Source organism: Gossypium hirsutum, chromosome A04, assembly GCF_007990345.1.
Source record: "Gossypium hirsutum isolate 1008001.06 chromosome A04, Gossypium_hirsutum_v2.1, whole genome shotgun sequence".
NCBI classification, from domain to species: domain Eukaryota; kingdom Viridiplantae; phylum Streptophyta; class Magnoliopsida; order Malvales; family Malvaceae; genus Gossypium; species Gossypium hirsutum.
This window is the reverse complement of record NC_053427.1, coordinates 79515133-79535850: the sequence shown is the minus strand read 5'-3', so window position 1 is coordinate 79535850 and position 20718 is coordinate 79515133. Positions and strand designations below refer to the sequence as shown.

General features: G+C 33.6%; 1 protein-coding gene across 1 annotated transcript; it reads left to right on the top strand.

The window, feature by feature from the left end:
- The first annotated feature begins 4440 nt into the window (after positions 1 to 4440).
- LOC121228183 (acyl-acyl carrier protein thioesterase ATL3, chloroplastic) lies at positions 4441 to 19341 on the top strand. Its single transcript, XM_041111447.1, has 6 exons — positions 4441 to 4527; positions 4801 to 4901; positions 18108 to 18217; positions 18800 to 18823; positions 19065 to 19136; positions 19222 to 19341. Exons 1-6 carry the CDS (start codon positions 4448 to 4450, stop codon positions 19339 to 19341), a joined length of 507 nt encoding a protein of 168 aa, XP_040967381.1. The 5' UTR covers positions 4441 to 4447.
- Positions 19342 to 20718: the final 1377 nt, after the last annotated feature.

The following is a 20718-nucleotide window of genomic DNA, read 5'->3' as shown; positions in this document are numbered from 1 at the left end:
AATTTACATGCATGATTTTCTTGGATTAAAAAACGAGTGTTCGATAGATATGTGTTTAAGACGGGAATGTTTATTTTCAGGTGGAAAGATTTTCACATCATCCCGAGATGTGTTTAACACGGATTAGTTGAGAATAGGATTGAGTGTTTGGTCAATATTTTTGAGCCTTACGTCTGAGAGCAATGAAATTAGAAAGTACATTGACAGAAGCAGATCTCAAATAATCATGCAGAATAACAAATTTAAGAGTAGATATCAAATAACCATGAAAATAACAAATTTAAGTTTTCTACCTGAGTCACTATAGTCCATTGCAAATCTGGGGGAAGACCAACAAAATCATCAAATTTGGTCCCTACCAATATTGGAATTGTTGTCTACAAAATGAAGATAAAGAAACAGTAAGTAAAAACACTTTAAATGCAAATCTAAGGTTTACTGTAATTTAGTTCATGTAACAATCCTTATCTGGATTTGGTCATTACTCTCCACATACAGGTTCAAATCAAAGGAGATGTGCTTTCAAATGACAATGCCTTAAAAGGGTCGATGGGCGTCTAAAGAGGACAAGGAAATTGACAATGACCTGCTACTTAACATGCATTAGTTAAGTCAATATTTATACATAAATATAACTAAAATGTTTAAAATGTTTTAATGGAAATATATTAAATGATAATTAAATCCTTAATCTCTTATTATCGTTGAAGTAGAAAAATTAATCTTAATACATAGATATAGTACATGGTAAAAATATAAATAAATTATTATAAATTATTGCAAAAATACAATTGTTTGCAAAAGGAGCTTAAAGATATATAGATAATAAAAGAAACCAGTAGAAGGTATAGAAACTAATCACTTTCATCAATTGTTGATAATTCATCATCGTTAAATTACTCTGATAACAAATTCTAATTAATTAATTGTTGCGAAAGGTACCCAAAAAATTCAGTGACATACTAAGCACAAAAAAACCAAGTCTAAAGTGATTTATATTTCTCATCACTATCTTTGAAGTTTAATTTTGTGATGAATCGATAAGGATTTTCGATAAATTTGGTGGCATGCTTGCATATACATAACACATTAAAACACAGGTAGAGACAGAAAATAGATTTAAAAACATTAGGGCTTTTGGAACAAATAAAGTATAGTATAACTTCCAAGGTAAACACATTTCATTTATTTACAAATTTTCATAAAGTGGTGTTTGATGGATTAAATGGCGATAAAATTAGCGTGAAAGCGATTGAAAACGGAATCGAAAGAGGAGATGAATAAAATTAAAATAAATATTGAATAAAATGAACAGAAAAACAATTGAGAGAGGATAATGCCTTCCTTGTCCTTCTAAAATATTTTGTAAGAAACAATGAGGGGAAACATGAAATTTCTATCAGAAAACACTAGCTTTAGTACCTGATTCCACTTTCTTGCTTGACTATACCATCCAACAACACTGAAAAATCCAAGAAAAAGTATTGTAAGCATAAGGAGTAAAGAATAATGAGGAAAACAAATTTGTACCTAAATTACACGATTAGTGTAGCAGAATCAGATGAACCGCTTCCAAAGTCGATATCGCACAGACGCAATGGTTTCGGAGAATAACAGCAAGTGAGACGAGAGGAAAGGGAAAATAGTTAGGGATTTCAGGGATGGGAGAATAAATTTAGGGAAAAAATGGGATTTGAGGAAAATGTTAGGGATTTCGGGTTTAGGGAATTAGGGGAGGATTTGGGGAAAAAGAAAGTGGTGTTTTTTGTTTTAGGGATTTAAGGAAAGAAGAATAGAAATGGGGGAAAATGACTTAGCAAAAAACTAAACTGATTTCGGGTAAAGGGCATAAACCTCAAGGGAGAAAAAATGACGCCGTTTCAAATAAGGAAACTTTGTGGCGTTTTCATCAAAGCGCCGCTAATGAGACATTTTGCGGCGTTTTAGGCAAAGCGCCACTAACGCCTCTTTTATCTACACTACAAAACGACGCAGTTCTAATACAATTTGTGGCGTTTATTATAGAAACACCGCTAAAGCCACTAATATTCAGAGGAAACGCTGCCGTTTTACTCTAATGTATAATTAAATTTTGTGGCGTTTTCTGAAAAACACCGCTATTGCCTGTTATTTGCGGCGTTTTATGTATAAACGCCGCTAATACCTGAATATTTTTTAAAAATTGGTCAAAATTTAAAACTATATATTTAGAATTTCTTTTATATTATATCCAAGTAATGTTAGTGTGACGAATGTTAGTGTAGTAAAAAATATATTTTTCATATATTTATATTAGGTGTAATACAAAATGGCAAGAATCTCATAAAATTCCAAATATTGGTTCAGTCATCAACAATATACCTTAAACTTTAAACCTCAAACCATAAACTTACACTCTAAACCCTAACTATAGTTAAAACTTTAATTTTGATTTAATACACATTTTAAAATACATCAATATATTTTTATATTGAATAAATATAAATATTACGTAGCATATAAATTAATTAAATAAAAACATAACGCTATTTATATCAATAATTGTGTTAATATTTTACAAGATCTAGATCAAATTATAGTTTATGTACACAATTGCACACTAAACCATTTTTCATCTTAGCTGTTTGGGATTTAACCCATTTTGATATATATTATTTTAAAATAATAATTTATATATATATTTATCTTATTTATATTAAAATAATAATTTATATATATTTATCTTATTTATATTTATCTTCTAAATTAAAATCCAAAATTATACTCTAAACCCTAAACCCTAAACCACAAACACAAAACCCATAACCCCAAACTTTAAACCCCAAAACCATTCACAGTAACCCCTAAACCAACCATAAATCCTAGACTATAAAGCCCCCAAACTATAAACTCTAAAAACCATTAACCCTAAACCATAATCGTAGACATATTTTTGGGAATTCGTGTGGCCAATGTTAGTGTAGTACAAATTAAAACACATATATATGTTTATATTCTTATATTAAATAATATGGGTATATACAAAACGGCATGAATCTCAATAAAATCCAAATGTTCTTCAATTTCTAGCTAATAGTATCCTTTCTTTAAACCCTAAACCTAAACTTACACCCTAAATATATAGAATCTTAATATATATTACAAGTTCTAATATATATATAACAAGGGACAAAAGTAATTAAAATAGAATCTTAATGCTTACCAAAACCCTAAAATAAATTAATATTTTATCATTAATCGTAACCTCTAATCCCTAATAGCATAACCCCTAAAACCATGAACATTAATATTAATTCGACCCTAATACCTAAAACACAGTAAACCCCAAACTTACACTCTAAAACATAAATCCATAACCCAAAATAATAAACATTATATCATAAACCCTAAAACTCTAAATTAACCTAAAATTCATAATATTAAACCTTAAAATAACATAATTTATTTGCAGCATTTTCTAAAAAGACGCCACTAATGATTCATATTTTGCGGCGTTTTAAAAAAAACGCCGCTAATTCCTCCATAGCTATCTAAGGGACGACACCGTTTTGCTCAACACTTCTGCGGCGTTTTTAGACAACCGCTGCTAATACGTCACCTATTGCGGCGTTTTTAAAAAACGCTGCTAGTGCTTGAATTTTTTGCGGCATTTTACCAAAAATGCCACTAATGCCTCAACAGCTCACCAACAAACAGCGCATTTTGCTCAACACATTTGCGGCATTTTTAGGCAACCGCAGCTAATGCGTCACCTATTACGGCGTTTTCTACATAAGCGCCGCTAATATTGATATTTTGCGGCATTTTTTTGGCAAGCGCCACTATAACTCTGACCTATAGCGGCGTTTTTATACAAACGCCACTAATGTGCATATTTTCACCGTTTTTTGTCCGAACGGCGCTGAAAGCACCGCTAAAAGTCTATTTTGCTGTAGTGATGGGATTAATTGATTTAATGTAATCACTTAATATTATTTCTTTTTTCTAAAACAAAAAAAGTAAACTTTAATATTCAAATTTACTTTCAATCTTTGAGATGTGTCTTTAATCTCTAATATTCTAAATTACTTTCAATCTTTGAGATCTGTCTTAATCATTATCCAAATATCAACTCAATTTATTAATTCTTAAGTTAAACCCATCTTCAAAGTATCGTTTACCAAAACCACTTTTTAATGAATTATTTAGACTACGCAAATTTCATTTACAGCCTATTCGCCCAAAGGACATTGTTAGTTAAGCAGCGTGCATGGAAACTCCCGCCAATCAGTACTGAGAACACCTTCAAATAACCATGGCTTTCTTGGGTGACCTTGCAGCAATATCCAACCAGATGCTCAAGGCTTCAGTTTTCCCGGAGCACGCCACATTGCCTTCCCCTCGTCCCAATGCTACTTTTCTCAATCTTCACCATCCATCTTCATCCTTTCCAATCTCTCCGCTGTTGATGCCGCTGCGTGTCCCTACGCTCTCCACCTCAAGGAGCTTCACTGTCGAAGCACATTTTGATCTCAAAGGCGGCCAAGGGTACTTTCCAGTCTTATTAATTTCCTTTTGGTTAATTTAGCTTTACTACAATAAAATCGAGAAGATTTGAAGTTATCTATGTTCAGAATACTTATGGATATTGTGTATTTGGTAAGGATTAGAAAAAGCCAAAATCGGGATTAGCACATTTGCACAACTTCGAACTGAAAGGAACCAATTTTTCGTCAATTTGAGTTCATTTTTTAAAATTGGGGAATGGTGGTATGCTAAAAGGGAGAAGTGAACAAATTTTATTGGTTGTCCTAATTGCAGAATGACTTCGTTCCATAAGGTTGAGCTCAAAGTCCTTGATTACGAACTGGATCCGTATGGAGTTGTTAATAATGCTGTTTATGCAAGTTATTGTCAACACGGTGAGTCACAAAATTGTTTGGTTCTTTTATTTATTTTCTATTTGTTTATCATTGCTTAATTTAATCTTGTAGCTCATTAGAGGTGCCTTGAGCCCTCAAACATCGATGTGAGTTTTCTTTCTTTTTTGGCTAGAATTTGAAAATAACCTTGGAGTTTAATTTCTAGTCTATTTAATTCTATTACAAACTATTACTTGGTTGAATGCCTTGAATTTCAGCTTTTTGGTCTCATTGTTTGCAATGCTTGTATAAGTCAGACTCAGAGGGCAGACTATGCACTTTAGCATTTCCATTTATGAAAGTCTATACTTAGTCATTAACTAATTTAATAACACCTCATACTTGGTTCAGTCGTCGAACTCGAGCTATGGAATGACACATTAGTCACGTAAATGATTCTCCATTAACACTCAACCTAATCTCTACCACATCATACATTAGAACATCAAACATATATAAAATTTGGGAAAGCACAAGCTCACGAGCACACACTTCGCTTCATTCATGATACGCTACGACAGTAATATGCGAACCTACTTCGCTTGTAAGAAATTAACTACTCTTTTCCGAAGTAACAAATATTTGAAGAAAAGAATTAAGAACATGCGAAGCCTAAGTTTTAGCAAAACAATATACAATAGTTCAACTATGTGATATTGGGGTTCAAACTCTAAGACTTCGCAGAGTAAGTTTCCTTATACAGGGTAAGTCTCGCGAACTACCCCTATTTGCTTAGGTTCTGCGAACAGGTTTTGCAAGGTTTCTCCTACTCAGTATGTCAAAATTTATTTAGGGTTTGTAGAATATCTCTAACCCCAAGCATAATATCCCATATTGCCTTTGTATCCTAATTTCACTTATACTACCTTTCTAATGTTTATGCTTCGTTTGGATCACTCGCTTCGCTGCCTCACCTCGTGCGATCTAACTTTCTGCAGTGCTTAAAAAGGAGTGTGAGAGCTCTTGTAATCTCAGTGAATATACAGAAAATAATAACCACATAACACGCACAAATCATAAGTTAAACAAAAGCTTTGGCAAAGTCACTGAATTGCCAACTAGGTTCGCCATACTTACGCGAAGTCTTGGTTCGCAGTTACACACTGTCACTTAACTTAAAAGCAGTAAAACATAATATTTCATAAAACACAATCTTATTCACATGTTCTTTCCTGTTGGATAAGCGGATCTCCTTATAACACCTCACATTGACTCAAAAATTCTAACATGTCTCATAAGTGTAGTTTAAAGCTAAGCGCTCTCCAAACACACTAACATGTCCTATTGAATGGAGCTTACCTCAACATTCCCTTATTTCTCCAACCTGTCTCAAGGCCTCTCACCCAAAACACAAAACATAAAGGTAAGTATTCACAATCCTATGGCATGTATATCTAACGGTTTCTGAATATTATAGTGTCAAAAACATTTTCTTAAACATAAAGCTCGCAAATAATGAGGAGCTCGCAAAGCACTTTTCATAATTAGCTCACAATATAAAGCTCGCATATCATTGTTTATAAAAAACACATATTTAACATAGTCACTAAATAGAGTTTAGAAAAGACTTACTCACAAAACTTAGGATAAAAATCCTAAGCTTCTAATTAATACTATGGTTCACACATACACGTGGTGATCTCTGAACACTCAGAAATTTACTGAAAGCTTTAAACAAAATTCATTTTTCTCTTGTCTTTGCTTGTAAACGATTCTATTAGTTTCACAATTTCATAAACATACACAAGTCACTAATAGACAAATCACATTAAAACTCATATATAAACAAAAGCGAACCTAGGTTCACACATGCTAGTCTTTTAACAAACCTAGTTTTCTTTATTACGATATTTTCTTAATTACTTCTAAAGAACAAAGTCTTAGCTTAAATCCTAATAGCTAAGTTACGCATTCTTGACAATAGGATTATCAATGAAGGAATTTGAGAGAGTTTTGCCTTTTTCAAAAGAATATAAATTTTCTACAGAAGAAGTTTAATTTATAGACATTAAGTATTTCAATGTTCTTAGCAAACCCTAGTCATAGTAGAAGTAGGAAAAAGTTATGTGCATGGATAGTGTTACAAAGAGAAAAGTAAGTTGGCTTCCGAATTTTGGTATAATTATCTCTTGACTACGCCTACTTTTGAATCTCTGCTCAAAACAACGATCATAGCTTATCAGACCCACTAGTTATCCCTACTTCACCAAGCCAGTGACGATCATAGTTTGCTAAATCCACTGCCAATCACAACTCGCTAGGCCTCAAACTTTTAGGCCCTATTTTGGGATGTTAAAACCCTCTCTCTCTCAAGAAATTTCATCCTCGAAATTACCTATGTTAGAATATATGAGGATATTGACGCTTCATTGCTTCCTTAGTTTCTTAAGAGGCTTCGCTGATATTGTGGTTTCACCACAACACTTTGACCAATGGAATTCTATTGTTTCATAAGAAGTTTTCCTCACGAGCTACAATTTCAACTAGTTTTTCATCAAAAGGAGGACCATGTTGCACCTTATTTTCTTCTACTTACACAACATGGGATGGGTCCGCACGATATTTCCCTAACATGGATATATAGAATACATCATAGATTCACTCAAGTTTTGGTGTCAACTTGAGTTCATAGACCATAGGGCCAATCCTTTCAACCATTTCATATAGATCAATAAATCTTAGACTTAATTTTTCTTTTCGCCCAAACCTTAAAACCTTTTTCTATGGCGAGACATTTAAGAGCACTCACTCTCCCACTTGGTACTCAATGTTTTATCATTTTAAATCAATATAGGATATTTTTCTATCTAAAGTAGTTTTCAGTCATTTGCATATGTTTAATAAACCAACTCTAGTCCAACTATCCACTTTTCATCAAGTTCTGCCCAACACAAGGGAGTTCTACACTTCTTTTTAGACAATGCCTCAAAGAGTTCGATTTGGATCCTTGCTTGTTAGCTATTGTTGTATGCGAACTCTGTTAAAGGTAAATAACGTTCCCAACATCCTACTAACTTTAACACAACTTTACAGTATTTTCATCTAGTACTTGGATCACCCTCTCTAATTGAGCATTTGTTTGTAGATGATAAGCAGTACTGAAGTTAAGTTTTGAACTCAAAGCTTCTTGCAGACTTTAGCAGAATCTTGAGGTGAATTGAGGATCTCAATCGAAGGTAATGGAAACTGGTATGCGGTGGAGTCGTACTATCTCTACGATTTACAATTCTATGGGTTTTTATAATGTGTAGTTTGTGCGAACTACTAAAAAGTGTGAACTATTTGTAAGGCAATCCACAAAAAAGTGTGAACTATTTGTAAGGCGATCCACAATCACCTATATCGCATCTTTTTTTGTCGAACTTAGGGTTAAGCCTAGAACAAAGTCCATGTGATCCTTTCCTACTTCCACTCTAGAATTTTTAATGGTTATAACAATCCTGAGGGAAATTGATGCTCTGCTTTCACATTCTGACAGACTAGACACTTCGCCACAAAGTCTGTAACATTTCGCTTTAACCTAAGCCGCCAATTCGTAGAGGTCACGGTACATCTTATTGCTCCCTCAATGCATTATGTAAGGGTTGTTGTAAACTTTAGTAAGGATTGCATGGTGAAGCTCTTCATCACATGGTACGTAGAATCTCCCTCGGAAATAAAGTACGCCTTCCTTAGTCAATGTGAAGTCCCCCCTGAATCTCCTGTTCCAGTTGGCGAACCCACCTCGCCAAGTCTTTATCTGTGCCCTGCATCTTCTTTATTTGTTGTTAAAGGGTTGGTTTTCTTGCAGTTATGCGAGTCGTCCACCATCACTTGTCACACTCAACCGTGTGAACAGAGCTCGTAGTTTACTCATTGAATTCCTACTTAAGGCATCTGCGACCACGTTCGCCTTTCCAATGTGATGTTTTATCACGCAATTATAGTCCTTCAGTAGTTCTATCCATATTTTTTGTTGTAAGTTCAGCTCTTTTTGGGTGAGAAGGTACTTGAGGCTCTTATGGTCTGTATAGATGGCAAATCGCTCGCCATATAAGTAGTCTCACCAAATCTTAAGTGCGAGCACTACTGTTGCTAACTCCAGATCATGAGTTGGACAGTTTTGCTTTTGAGGCTTCAATTGTCTCAAAGCATAAGCCACCACCCTTTCTTCTTGCATTAGCATGCAACCAATTCCCATGTGTGAGGCATCGCTGTAGACCACAAAGTCCGTCTAGATTTTGGTTAAATCAGTATAGGTGATTTGTTGAGTATCATCTTAAGTTCTTCAAAGCTTTTCTATCTTTCCTCTGTCAATACGAACTCCACATATTTCTGCAGTAGCTTTGTTAAAGGTGTCGCTATGGTGCCAAACCCTTCAACAAACCTGCGATAATATCCTACTAACCCTAAAAAGCTTCGCACTTCAGTATTACTCCTCGGTGATCTCCACTTTATAATTACCTCGATCTTCTTTGGGTCTATGAAAAATCCTTCTGTCGAAACCACATGACCCAAGAATACTACCTCTTTCAGCCAAAATTCAAATTTTCTAAGCTTCACGAAATGTTGATTCTCTCACAGAATTTGTAACACAGTTTGCATGTGAGCATCATGCCCTTCTTCAGTTCATGAGTACACTAGAATTGATGCCAAACTCCACTTCGTAATCTGGTAGTAAACTAGGTAGCTAGTCTGGAAATGCATCTGGAAAATTTTTACAGTACGTATATCGCGAACCCATATCGTTGTCTCCTGCGAACCCATCACATAAGCGAGGTAGGCTTGGCAACCTTTCCCTATCATCTTCTTTGCTCTTAATATCGAGACCCTGTTGGACAAAAATTGGGTTCACTCTCCAACCACAATAATTTCCACCTTTTATCACTTCGCAAGGTCACTCTTTTTAGCTTAAAGTCTATCTTGGCTTTATTCTTAGTTAGCCAATCCATTCCCAAAATTATGTCGAACCCATAAAGGGTAATACCATCAAATCACCAAAGAAAACATGTCATTGGATTATTAAAGGGCACCTAAAATACACTCTATTGACTAGAACACTCTCACCAAACAAACTAGTGATAGTTATACCCTTATCAATGTATCCTATTGGAATACCCAACTCACAGGCAGTTCGCTCAAAATGTACAAGTGTTGGAACCAAAATCAATCAAAGACAACAACGAAATAGTTCCCAGAGTGAAGGTACCTGTGATGACGTCAGTCACTCCCTGGTATTATGGTTCCTTTACAACATATATTCGTGTGATCCCTCTTGTCCCTCCTTATGTGGCAATAATGTACACTAGGGTTCGCTGTCTAGCCTGTTTTGTGTCACTACCTCTACATTGACCTCGCTCGTGAACTCTTGTTTGCATTGGTGTGAGGGTTTAATTCTGAGCTTGTATCCTATCTTGTCATTCTGGGGATTCCTTTATCATGTGTTTTTGTACCCACACTTGAAACATCCTCCTATCACCTAACGAAATTCCCCAAGATGCCTTCATTTGCAATGTTCACAAAGTGGCCAACTTAGCAACTTGTATGAACCTCCTTTCTCAGCCTAGGTGTTACTCTGACATTTCTACCAACATTATGTGATTCACGATACCTTTTGGATGTTCATCAGACATTTGTTTCCCAGACCCCGCTACAGTTCACGGAGCCATTGTTCTAATTTCCTCAACAACCTTCGCTTTATCTACCAACTCATCGAAGTTCATCGTGTCATGTGCTACCAGATAGAGTTGGATGTTGTGATATAACCCAAAATGAAACCTTTTGCGGTGACCCCTTTTCCAAAGAGACCATCTCAGCTGCATATTGGCTTAATCGCCCAAATTCAACCTCGTACTCAGCTACAAACATATCATCTTACACTAGATTAATGAATTCTCTCTTGTGAGCTTCCATGTATTGTTTTCCTATGAACTTCTTCTTAAATGTTTCCAGGAAAAAGTACCAAGTTAATCAGCTCATAGTAGTTTTTTACTTCATTGTGTTCCACCAATGATGGGCTTCGCAAGTCTGAAAGGACACAGTACATCCCAACTTTTCTTTCTCAGTACAGACCATTTGCTCAAGGATCTTTTCAACACCTTTAAGCTAATATTCTACCTCAATAGGATCAGCTCTCTTAACACCACCGAATTCCTTACCACCTAGAGCTCACAAACGCTCTAATGGCAATCATTGATTGGCAAGAGCAGCACTGGTACCAATGACTAATTGGAAAGCTCGATCATGGCTTGTACCAACGATTCAACACTCTCAACTGAAACATTTTCATTGCGAGGTCACATAGGTGACACCAAAGTCTTGTAACCTTTTAGAGGGTCTGAAGCTCTATTAACTAGGCTCATATTCACAATTACTCTTCTACGAGACATTTTACTAGCTCTAAATGTACATAAGACTCAAGCTTAAGAAAAAGATCATAAGCATGTTTCATTATGCATCCTAAGCTTGAAAAACAAATTTGTGAACATAGTTCACCAATCTCATCTGCAAACACGATTCGCCAAAACACATTGCGAGCATAGCTCACCTAGCATATCTATGAGCACAACTACTAGGCAGGTGAATAGCAGAAAATGATTCGAAACATAATACTGCAAAAGAAACAACCGAACCAAGGCAATGTATTTTTCCAATCCTACCCCAACAACAAGAAGCAATCATATTTATCACTTCAATTAGTAAACAAATCTGGCAAACCTAATTAATTATTTCAACCAACCTGGTTACCTCTGATACCATTAAATGTAACACCCCATACTCGATCCCGTTGTCGAACCCAAGCTATGAAATGTCATATTAGCCACCTAAGTGACTCCCCATTAACACCTAACCTAACCCCCAACACACTACAAATTAGAATAAAAAAATACATAAAAATTAGGAAAGCACAAGCTCGTGAGCACACATTTCACTTACTTCATGATACGCAACGAAAGTCATATGTAAACCTACTTCGCTTACAAGAACTTAACTACTCTTTTCTGAAGTCACAAATATTTGAAGAAGGGAATTAAAAACATGCGAAGCCTAAGTTTTTACAAAAAAAAATACAACAATCCAACTATCTGGTATTAGGGTTTGTACTCTAAGACTTTATAGAGTAAGTTTCCTTATAAAGGGTAAGTCTCGCGAACTACCCTTGATACGGATGAGTGTGGATGAAAGCAGAAGCAGATCGTAAAGTTTGTTCAAGTCACAGATTTGACTTAAGGTGTCGAAACCATTTTTAAATCGAGTTTTGGAAAATGGGAATCGACTTTAAGAAAAACAAAAACGGGAGTCGCCACCAATCTTTTTAGGTGTGATTGGATCACCTTATAAAATGTTTTGTTTTAAAACATTAATTTTGGTCTACAAAAGTCGAGAAAATGGATTCGGGAGTCGGCTACGTACAAGGAAGGGTTAGCACCCTCGTGACGCCCAAAAATTGGCACCTAATTGATTATCAAGTGTCTTTAATGTCGAAAATTTGAAAGTTTTAAGATGCAAACCTCTTTTAATTAGAATGTCTCAATTTTGAAAATTAGGGTTCACTTGTATCAAATGAATCACAATAATACATCCAATAAGTTAGGAAGTAATGTTTTTAAGATACTCGAAGCTAAACTAACCCCTTTTGAAAGTCCCTATCTCAAAACGACAAAACGCCATATCCAGTAAGTTAGGACACAACGCTTTGAAATTTCAAGACAGTTGCTCATATTTTGAAAACCTTAAAACCCAGAAGGGTGCTTGACTATTCGAGTTCAACGAGAAAAATTGCAGCCCAGTAAGTTAGGGCACTACTTTTCTCGAAGCTTCCAAACACCAAACATTGCCTTTTTATTTTTGAAAACTTTGGAATCTAGTTTTTTAATTAATGCATGAGGGATCATATTAACATTATAGAATATAACATACAAGATAGTCGATTACAAATAATAGGTAGCTGAAACATGCATTTAAATAATATGATAGCAATAATATAAAGGTCTTATACTAGATACATACATAAATATAGCAAATCTTAGTTACACAACAACATACATATTAAAATATACATAGCATATATTGAAGATGAATAAGTAAAATATACGTACAATACAAAGTAATAATTAATTTAAAAAAACGATGCATAATATACAATTAGACATATAAATATGTATATAAAACAAACATGATAATATATAAAAAATAATAATAATGTAGTAACATATATATATCAAACAAAACAACACATAATAATATTATGAAACTAGCATTTAATATATAAATGATATAATAACAATATAAAAAAAATTTAATACGTATTAAAATATAAAATAAAGTGAGTATTTAAAAAAATATATATAAGTTATATTATAGGGTATAATACCTTAATAATGTACTAAATATTAATATTACACATACTTATTTAGTAATAAAAAATATAACTAATAGGTGATAAAATAGTATATATTTTATAATGAAATAAAAGTAATGTAAATGATAATATATATATAGTGAATATTTAGGGTATAATATAATTTATAACCAAAATATATAATATAAACCATATAATAAGTAATATAAAAATATATATAATAAAATGTAATGTGTAAATATAATGAAGGATAATATATATACTATTATTTAATAAAAATTAAAATTTACACAATTAATAAATAATAATACATAATTTTTTTTAAAAAATAATATATATAAAATATATAAATAAATACAATTTATAAGTAAAAAATAATATAATAAATAATATATAAAAATAATATATACTATTTTTTATAATTAATATTTTATAGATATAAAGTATTTAATAGATTTAAAAAAATATTTAAAAGGACTATAATGAAATAAAATTAAAGTTTTAGGGCTAGTTTAAAAAAAATTCATTGGGCAACTGAGGGACTCATTGGGCAAATTGCCCTAATCCCAAAACGACATTGTTTCCCCAAATTAAATTTTAAAGCACTGTGATGACCAAATTGAAACAAAATTAAAACATTAGAACTAAATTAAAAAATAAATAAAATAAAATTATAAATATTAAAATTGCGAAAGGACCAATTGGGCAATTAACCCAAATATCGAAAACACGCTGATCCTCCCCGGGTTACGGGTCAACACGTGGATCTTGAGGCCTTGAAACGACGCCGTTTCGGTCACTAAACGATCACCCCAAAACGACGTCGTTCAGGAAGCTTATAAATACAAAAAAAAACTCTAAAATTTCATTTCTATCCGTGTTTTTTAAAAAAAATTTAAAAATCCTCTAAAAGAGGAAGGAAAAGGGGCCCTCGGAGCTCTGGCCAAGCCTCCGTCATCAGGCAGTTCACGTGCCTTACGCGCCCACGCGTCGTCCTCTACGCCGTCGTACACAGCCCTCGGAGGTTAGAAACCTCGATTTTTTTTACGCAAAAACGAAAGGTAAAACCCTTTTTTTGTGCACTTTAAAGCTATTTATCCAACTGTTTGTGTATGTATATATGCTTTGAACACGAAAAATAAAAAAAATAAAATAGAAGATTCACCTATTTGAAAAAAACTGTTTGTATTTGCCTTTTATTTCTGTCTCTGTATGTGTATCGTTTACAGGTTACAAAGGGCTTTTTATAGCCACTGTTTTTAGAGTTACAGATTAGTTAAGTATTTTCTTTCAATTTCTTGCTATTTCTGCCGTGCTCTGTCGCTCTTCTTTCCCTTTTTGCAGGTACTCCCGAGGATTACGGCGCCAATCGGGCATTGACTGGGCGTTGGGTTGCGGCACAAGGGCTTGACGATGGGTGCTTGCGATGATAGGGTTTGTTGGAAACCCTAGTTTTTGATTTGGGGTCCGTGTGTTTGGGGCTCGTTGGGCCTGCTAAAATTTGGGCCAGGATTGTATTTGGGTTGTGGTGTATTGGGTCACTGTAACGGGCTATGGGGTAGTAGTAGGCTTAGGCCCCAATGCTTGGGCTTTGTAACCTGGACTATTAAATGGACTTTAAAATAAATATTTATTTATCCATTTATCTATTTTGCCCTTTTAAAGCCCGGTCAAATTTGGGCTATTACATAAGGCTCTAGAAGTTCAGAAAGAAACTTGGATTTTGACACAACCTGAAACACAATCAAACCCAAGTCAAATAAAATAAATAAATAAGATAAATAAATAGCATAATAATGAATGATTGGAACAATAAAGAAGAAAATAAAAAGATAGATGGAAAAGATAGAACATGATATATAGAAGTTCAAAGAAGCCTTGGAAATATGAAGAATCTCAACCCCTTTCAAGCGACTCTAATTTCCCCTCCAAACTAGAAAGCTTGGCAAGAAAAAGTTTGAAGATGATCCCCACAATTTAAAGATTATTAAAAACTCTTCTAAAAGAAACTCAAGAATAATTCTTGAAAGAAAAATTCAAAGAGAACTTGAATAATAATCAATTGTGTGATTTGTGTACAATGCAAAGGCTTATATGGGCTAGCTAAATAAATCTAATAAAACTCTTAAGTATACTAGAACTCTAATTAATCTAAACAAAAAGTAGTTTTAAACTAAACTTTCTTGTTGACATAAAACTCCTAAATAACTTGAACTACTTAATAATTATTAAAAATTTGGAATAATAAAATAATAATAGCTAATAAATACAATATTGGCCTCATATATAATAGAAATTAAGTCTGAAACCCGAACCTAATATGATTTAAACTCGAATTAAAAGCCCAAACTCGTAATTCCTGTCATAATCGCATCCAAAAATTTTGTTCATGTAGTCTTCACTAAAAATATCATAACTTGAGCTTTCAAACTCAAAATCGAGTGATTCAAATTGTGTTTCGAAGCTAAGAGATAGATCTTCGAATTCCATGAGACATCTCAACCTAAAAATGCCTCACAAGCCTACTGATTTCCCAAGCTTGAAAATTGACAGCTTTGGTGAATGGAATTTAATAAATTTCACCCCATCCATGCATGTATCAACTATTATGTGCTTAGGTTTTTTTAACACGTTTCATAGGGTTTCTCCTATTCAATATGTCAAAATTTGTTAAGGGTTCGTAAATATCAATTTGCCACATGTTTGGGTTTGTACTTTTGCACAGTTCACCAATCCTATTACTTCACAGCAACCCTGGTAAACTCTATATAAGTTAGTCAATTTGATATATTTTATGCTATTGCTTATGGAGAACACTATGTTCAGAATTTAATTACTTAGGTATGAACTTGTAATTAAAGAAACATCAATCAAACTTGGATTATATTCGTATACTTAAAATTCAAATGTATTTATCAAGTATTATCGGTTCACAAATAAAACATAAAGAAAAACATAAGAAATCGTACAAATTTATTAAGTCCTAAAGCTACAGGTGAAGTCAATAGAAAAATATCTCTAAGCCCAAGTAGAATATCTCACATTACATTAGTATCCAGGGTTTGATTGTACTACATTTCTAGTGTCTATGCTTCATTTGGATCACTCACTTCGTCGTCTCACCTTATCGATCTAACTATCTGCAATGTTTAGAAATGAGTGTGTAAGCTCTTGCGAACTCAATGAATATACAGTAGATAATAACCACATAGCACACACAAATCATAAGTTAAACAAAAGCTTTGGCAAATTCACTGAACTGTAAACTAGGTTCGCCATACTTACGCGAAGTCTAATTTGCAGTTAATCACTGTCAGTTAGCTTAAAAACAATAAAACGTAATATTTCATAAAACAGTCTTATTCACATGTTCTTTCTTATTGGATAAGCGAGATTTCTTATAACACCTCACTTCGACTCAAAGAGTCTAACATGTCCTATAAGTGTAGCATTAAACTACGCACTCTCCAAATACACCAGTATGTCTCATTGAATGGATCTTAGCTCGACATTCTCTTATGTCTCCAACCTGTCTTATAGTCTCTCGCCCAAAACACAAAACATAAAGGTGAGTACTCACAATTCTATGGCATGCCATTATATCCAACGGTTTCGAAAGATTATAGTGTCAAAAACATTTTCTTAAACATAGAGTTCACAAATCATGAAAATCTCACAAATCATTAAGAGCTCGCATATCATTGTTCATAAAAACATATATTTAACAGTCACAGAAACGATTTTAGAAAAGACTTACTCTCAAAACTTAGGATAAAAACCCTAAGCTTCTGACTAACACTATGGTTCGTACATACATGTGGTGATCCTTGAACACTTACCAATTTACTGAAAGCTTTGAACAAGCTTCACTTTTCCCTTGTCTTTGCTTGTAGATGATTCTCTCAGTTTCTCAATTTCACAATTATACACAAGTCACTAACAAACAAACCACATTAAAACTTATATATAAACACAAGCGAACCTAGGTTGGCACATGCTGGTCTTTTGACGAACTTGATTTCCTTTGTTGTGAACTTTTCTTACTTACTTCTAAAGAATAGAGTCTTACCATAAATCCTAAAAGTTAGGTTCTGCATTCTTGACAACAGGATTATGGATAAAGGAATTTGAAAGAGCTTTTCTTTTTCAAAGAATATGAATTTTCAATGAAAGGAGTTTAATTTATAGGCATTAAGTGCTTCGATGTTCTTAGGAAACCCTAGTCATAGTAGAAGTAGGAATGAGTTACGTGCATGAATGGTTTACAAAGAGAAAAGTAAGTTGACTTCCTAAATTTGGTATAATTCTCATTTGACTACTCCTACTTTTGACACTCGGCCCAAAAGAATGATCACAACTCACCAAGCCCACTAGCTACCATAGCTCGCTAAATCCACTAGCGATCATAGTTCGTAAAATCTACTAGAAATCATAGCTCGCCAGGCTTACTGGTGAAAACCAGCTCGCCAGGGCTCAAACTCCTAGGCCTTATTCTGAGATGTTATACTAGTTGCTAAAGTATAAAGTATGTTCTCTTTAATTCACATTCAATTTATTTATGAAACAAAAACCTTCTAAAATGTTGGGACTTCTAAAGATGGAGCTCCATGAATTGAGTTAGGATCACCAATGAGAGGTTTTATTTTGAATAGTTTGTTCTCTTTCATGTCTAAAACTATTATTAAAAAGGACTTCATGCTACTGGAATTATGCCGTTGGCAGTCGATGAGGTTCTGAAAATGACGTTTTCCTTGCAGTTTACCTTGGTAGTTGATTCAGCTCTTGCATGTTCCTTGTGTTTTGATTGCTATATATATAAATAATATTTATTTGATTTAGACCCATACTCTTGTTTGGATAATTAGGTTGCTATGAACTACTTGAAAGTATTGGTATCAGCTGTGATGAAATTGCCCACACTAGTGATTCATTAGCACTATCAGAGTTGTCGCTCAAATTTCTTAGACCTTTAAGGGTAGGCTACTTTCTTTAATCACTTTACCTATTTGTTTAACAACTTATGTGAAAAGAGAAGAAAGTTCTTGCTATCTTTTGAATTTCTTGTTTCTTAATTTTTTTAGTTTAAAGCGCAAGGTAGAGCTTAAAAGTCTAAAGCAATTGATATGTTAGCTGGGGTTCCATAGGAGTACCATCTAAATTCTATTCTAGCTGCTATATAAATTAAATAGTTCAATCTAATAATCTTCTATGCAATCTACTTGAGACTCTTCTGTACACTTAACTGAATGCAGTGCTAGGATATGCAGAACTGCTTTTCTGAAAGTGTTAATTGAGTTTTATTAAAAAGATTAGAAAATAAATGCTTGACACAGTACTAAAATTGGATTTGAATTTGGGGAGGTTGGTATATCATACATGCAGTTATGTTTGCATCATTCTAGAATTGAACTCAGCAAACTTCATTAGAAATGTTAGCTTGTGCAAGTTTAGCATGTCTGCTGCAAATTTTTATATCATGATTAGCTTTTCTCCATGTTAGTTGAGCCTTTCAGTAATCTTACTTATGTCTACTTCTCATGTACATTTTGGAAACCAGAGCGGAGACAAATTTTTTGTTAAGGCGCAGGGGCGTAGCCAGGGGGGCTGGCATGGGCCCTGGCCCCCCTAAAATGGAAAATTTCATTTTAGGCCCTTGAAATTTTTTAAAAATTTTAAATTAGTAAAGTTAAAATTTCACTTTGCCCCCCTAAAATTATAAAAATTAAATTTAATCCTTTACAAATTATAAAAATATAAACTAGAAAAAATTAAAATTTTATCCGGCCCCCCCTAAAAAATTTTCTGGCTTCGCCCCTGTTAAGGCGAGAATTTCCAACTCCTCAGGGGCTCGCCTGTATTTTGAGTATTTCATCTTTAAGATGCCAAATGAAGAGGTTTGTTATGATCAAACTTGCAACTCTTCTTCTTCAAGTCAAGGATTTGGTGTTTTTGTTAGTAACCTGATGATTTGATGTGCAGCCTATTATGGAGGCAAAAGCCACAGTTGTATGGCTTGACAAAAGTTATCGTCCTGCTCATATTCATCCAGAATTCAGATCAAAATTTGTTCAATTCCTTCGTTGTAAGGAACCTAATTGAGTTGTTGGTGGACATGAGAGATTCTTTCATTTAGGCAAGGAACGAAGACCAGCATCATACAATATCTTTATGACATATGAAACCAGCATCATACAATATCTTTTGAGATCTATATGCCAACAAATTTGGATGTTGAGATTAATAGCATACAACACTAGTCAATAATTGCTGATCCAGAATTCAACTCTAATGAAAAAAAGGAAATTATGTTTGAGAAGTGGACGGATTCTAACAAGTTATAGCATCTTTAGAGTAGAATGGTTGGGCTCAAATACACATTAACAAATGGTTTGGTAGTTTTCGTTTAAAGGCCGTTCACACCGTGGTTAAGGTACCTAATTGATTATCAAGTGTCTTTAATGTCAGAAATTTGAAAGTTTTAAGATGCAATCCTCTTTTTGAATTAGAATGTCTTGATTTTGAAAACTAAGCCTTACTTATCTCAAATGAATAAAAATATCACATTCAGTAAGTTAGGACACAATATTTCAAAGCATTCGAGACTAAGTTCGTCATTTGAAAATTTCTATTTCGAAATAACAAAACGCCATATCCAATAAGTTAGGACACAACGCTTTGAAACCTCAAAATAGTTGTTTATACTTAAAATCTCAAAAACACTTAGAAGGGTGCTTCGCTATTCGAATTCACTGAGGAGAGTCACAACCCAGTAAGTTAGGGCACTGTTTTCTTCGAAGCTCCCAAATATCAAGCATTGCCCTTTTTTTTTACTTTGGTATATCTTTTAATCGATGCATGAGGATAACATATCATACTAACTGTAAGACCCAAATTTTGCCCTGGGCCCAAAAAAATCACAACCCAAATACCAAAACTCAACTAAAACCCAAAATACCCCAAGCCCAAATACAACCCAAAATAAAAAATAAAAAAAGAAAAAAATGAAGAAAAAGAAAAAAACCTAACCTCTTCACCCTATGTGCCGCCCTAAGCGCCGCCCTAGTCCTCTTTTGTCTACCACTTGTAAAAAGAAAAGATAGTAAATAATAAAAAATGTTGTAACAAGGCTATAAAAGCCATCATAAAACCAAATGTAAAGGGGAATGAGGGATAAAAAAACATTGTATTTTCACATAGAGATAAAAAATCCAAAGCAAAAAAAGGTTGATTTTAATTTCTTGTATTCCCTTGTTCATTTTTCATTTTTGTTATTTTATTTTATTTTCTTTATTTTATATATACATATATACATAATATAATTGAATTACTTATTTGAATTCCCTTGCAAACATGTTTATATTTTTCCCTTTAAATCTATTTATGTATGCCATTTATTCCCCAATTTTAAATTATACTTTGTTTATTTCAAACACTTGCCTATATTACTATTTTTTTTATATACAATGTCTATATTAA

Coding starts and splice junctions, on each gene's coding strand:
- LOC121228183 (XM_041111447.1), top strand. CDS start 4,448: ATGCCGCTGCGTGTCCCTACGCTCTCCACCTCAAGGAGCTTCACTGTC. Junction 4,528..4,800: donor GATCTCAAAGGCGGCCAAGG/GTACTTTCCAGT, acceptor TCCTAATTGCAG/AATGACTTCGTTCCATAAGG. Junction 18,218..18,799: donor AATTTCTTAGACCTTTAAGG/GTAGGCTACTTT, acceptor TTTGGAAACCAG/AGCGGAGACAAATTTTTTGT.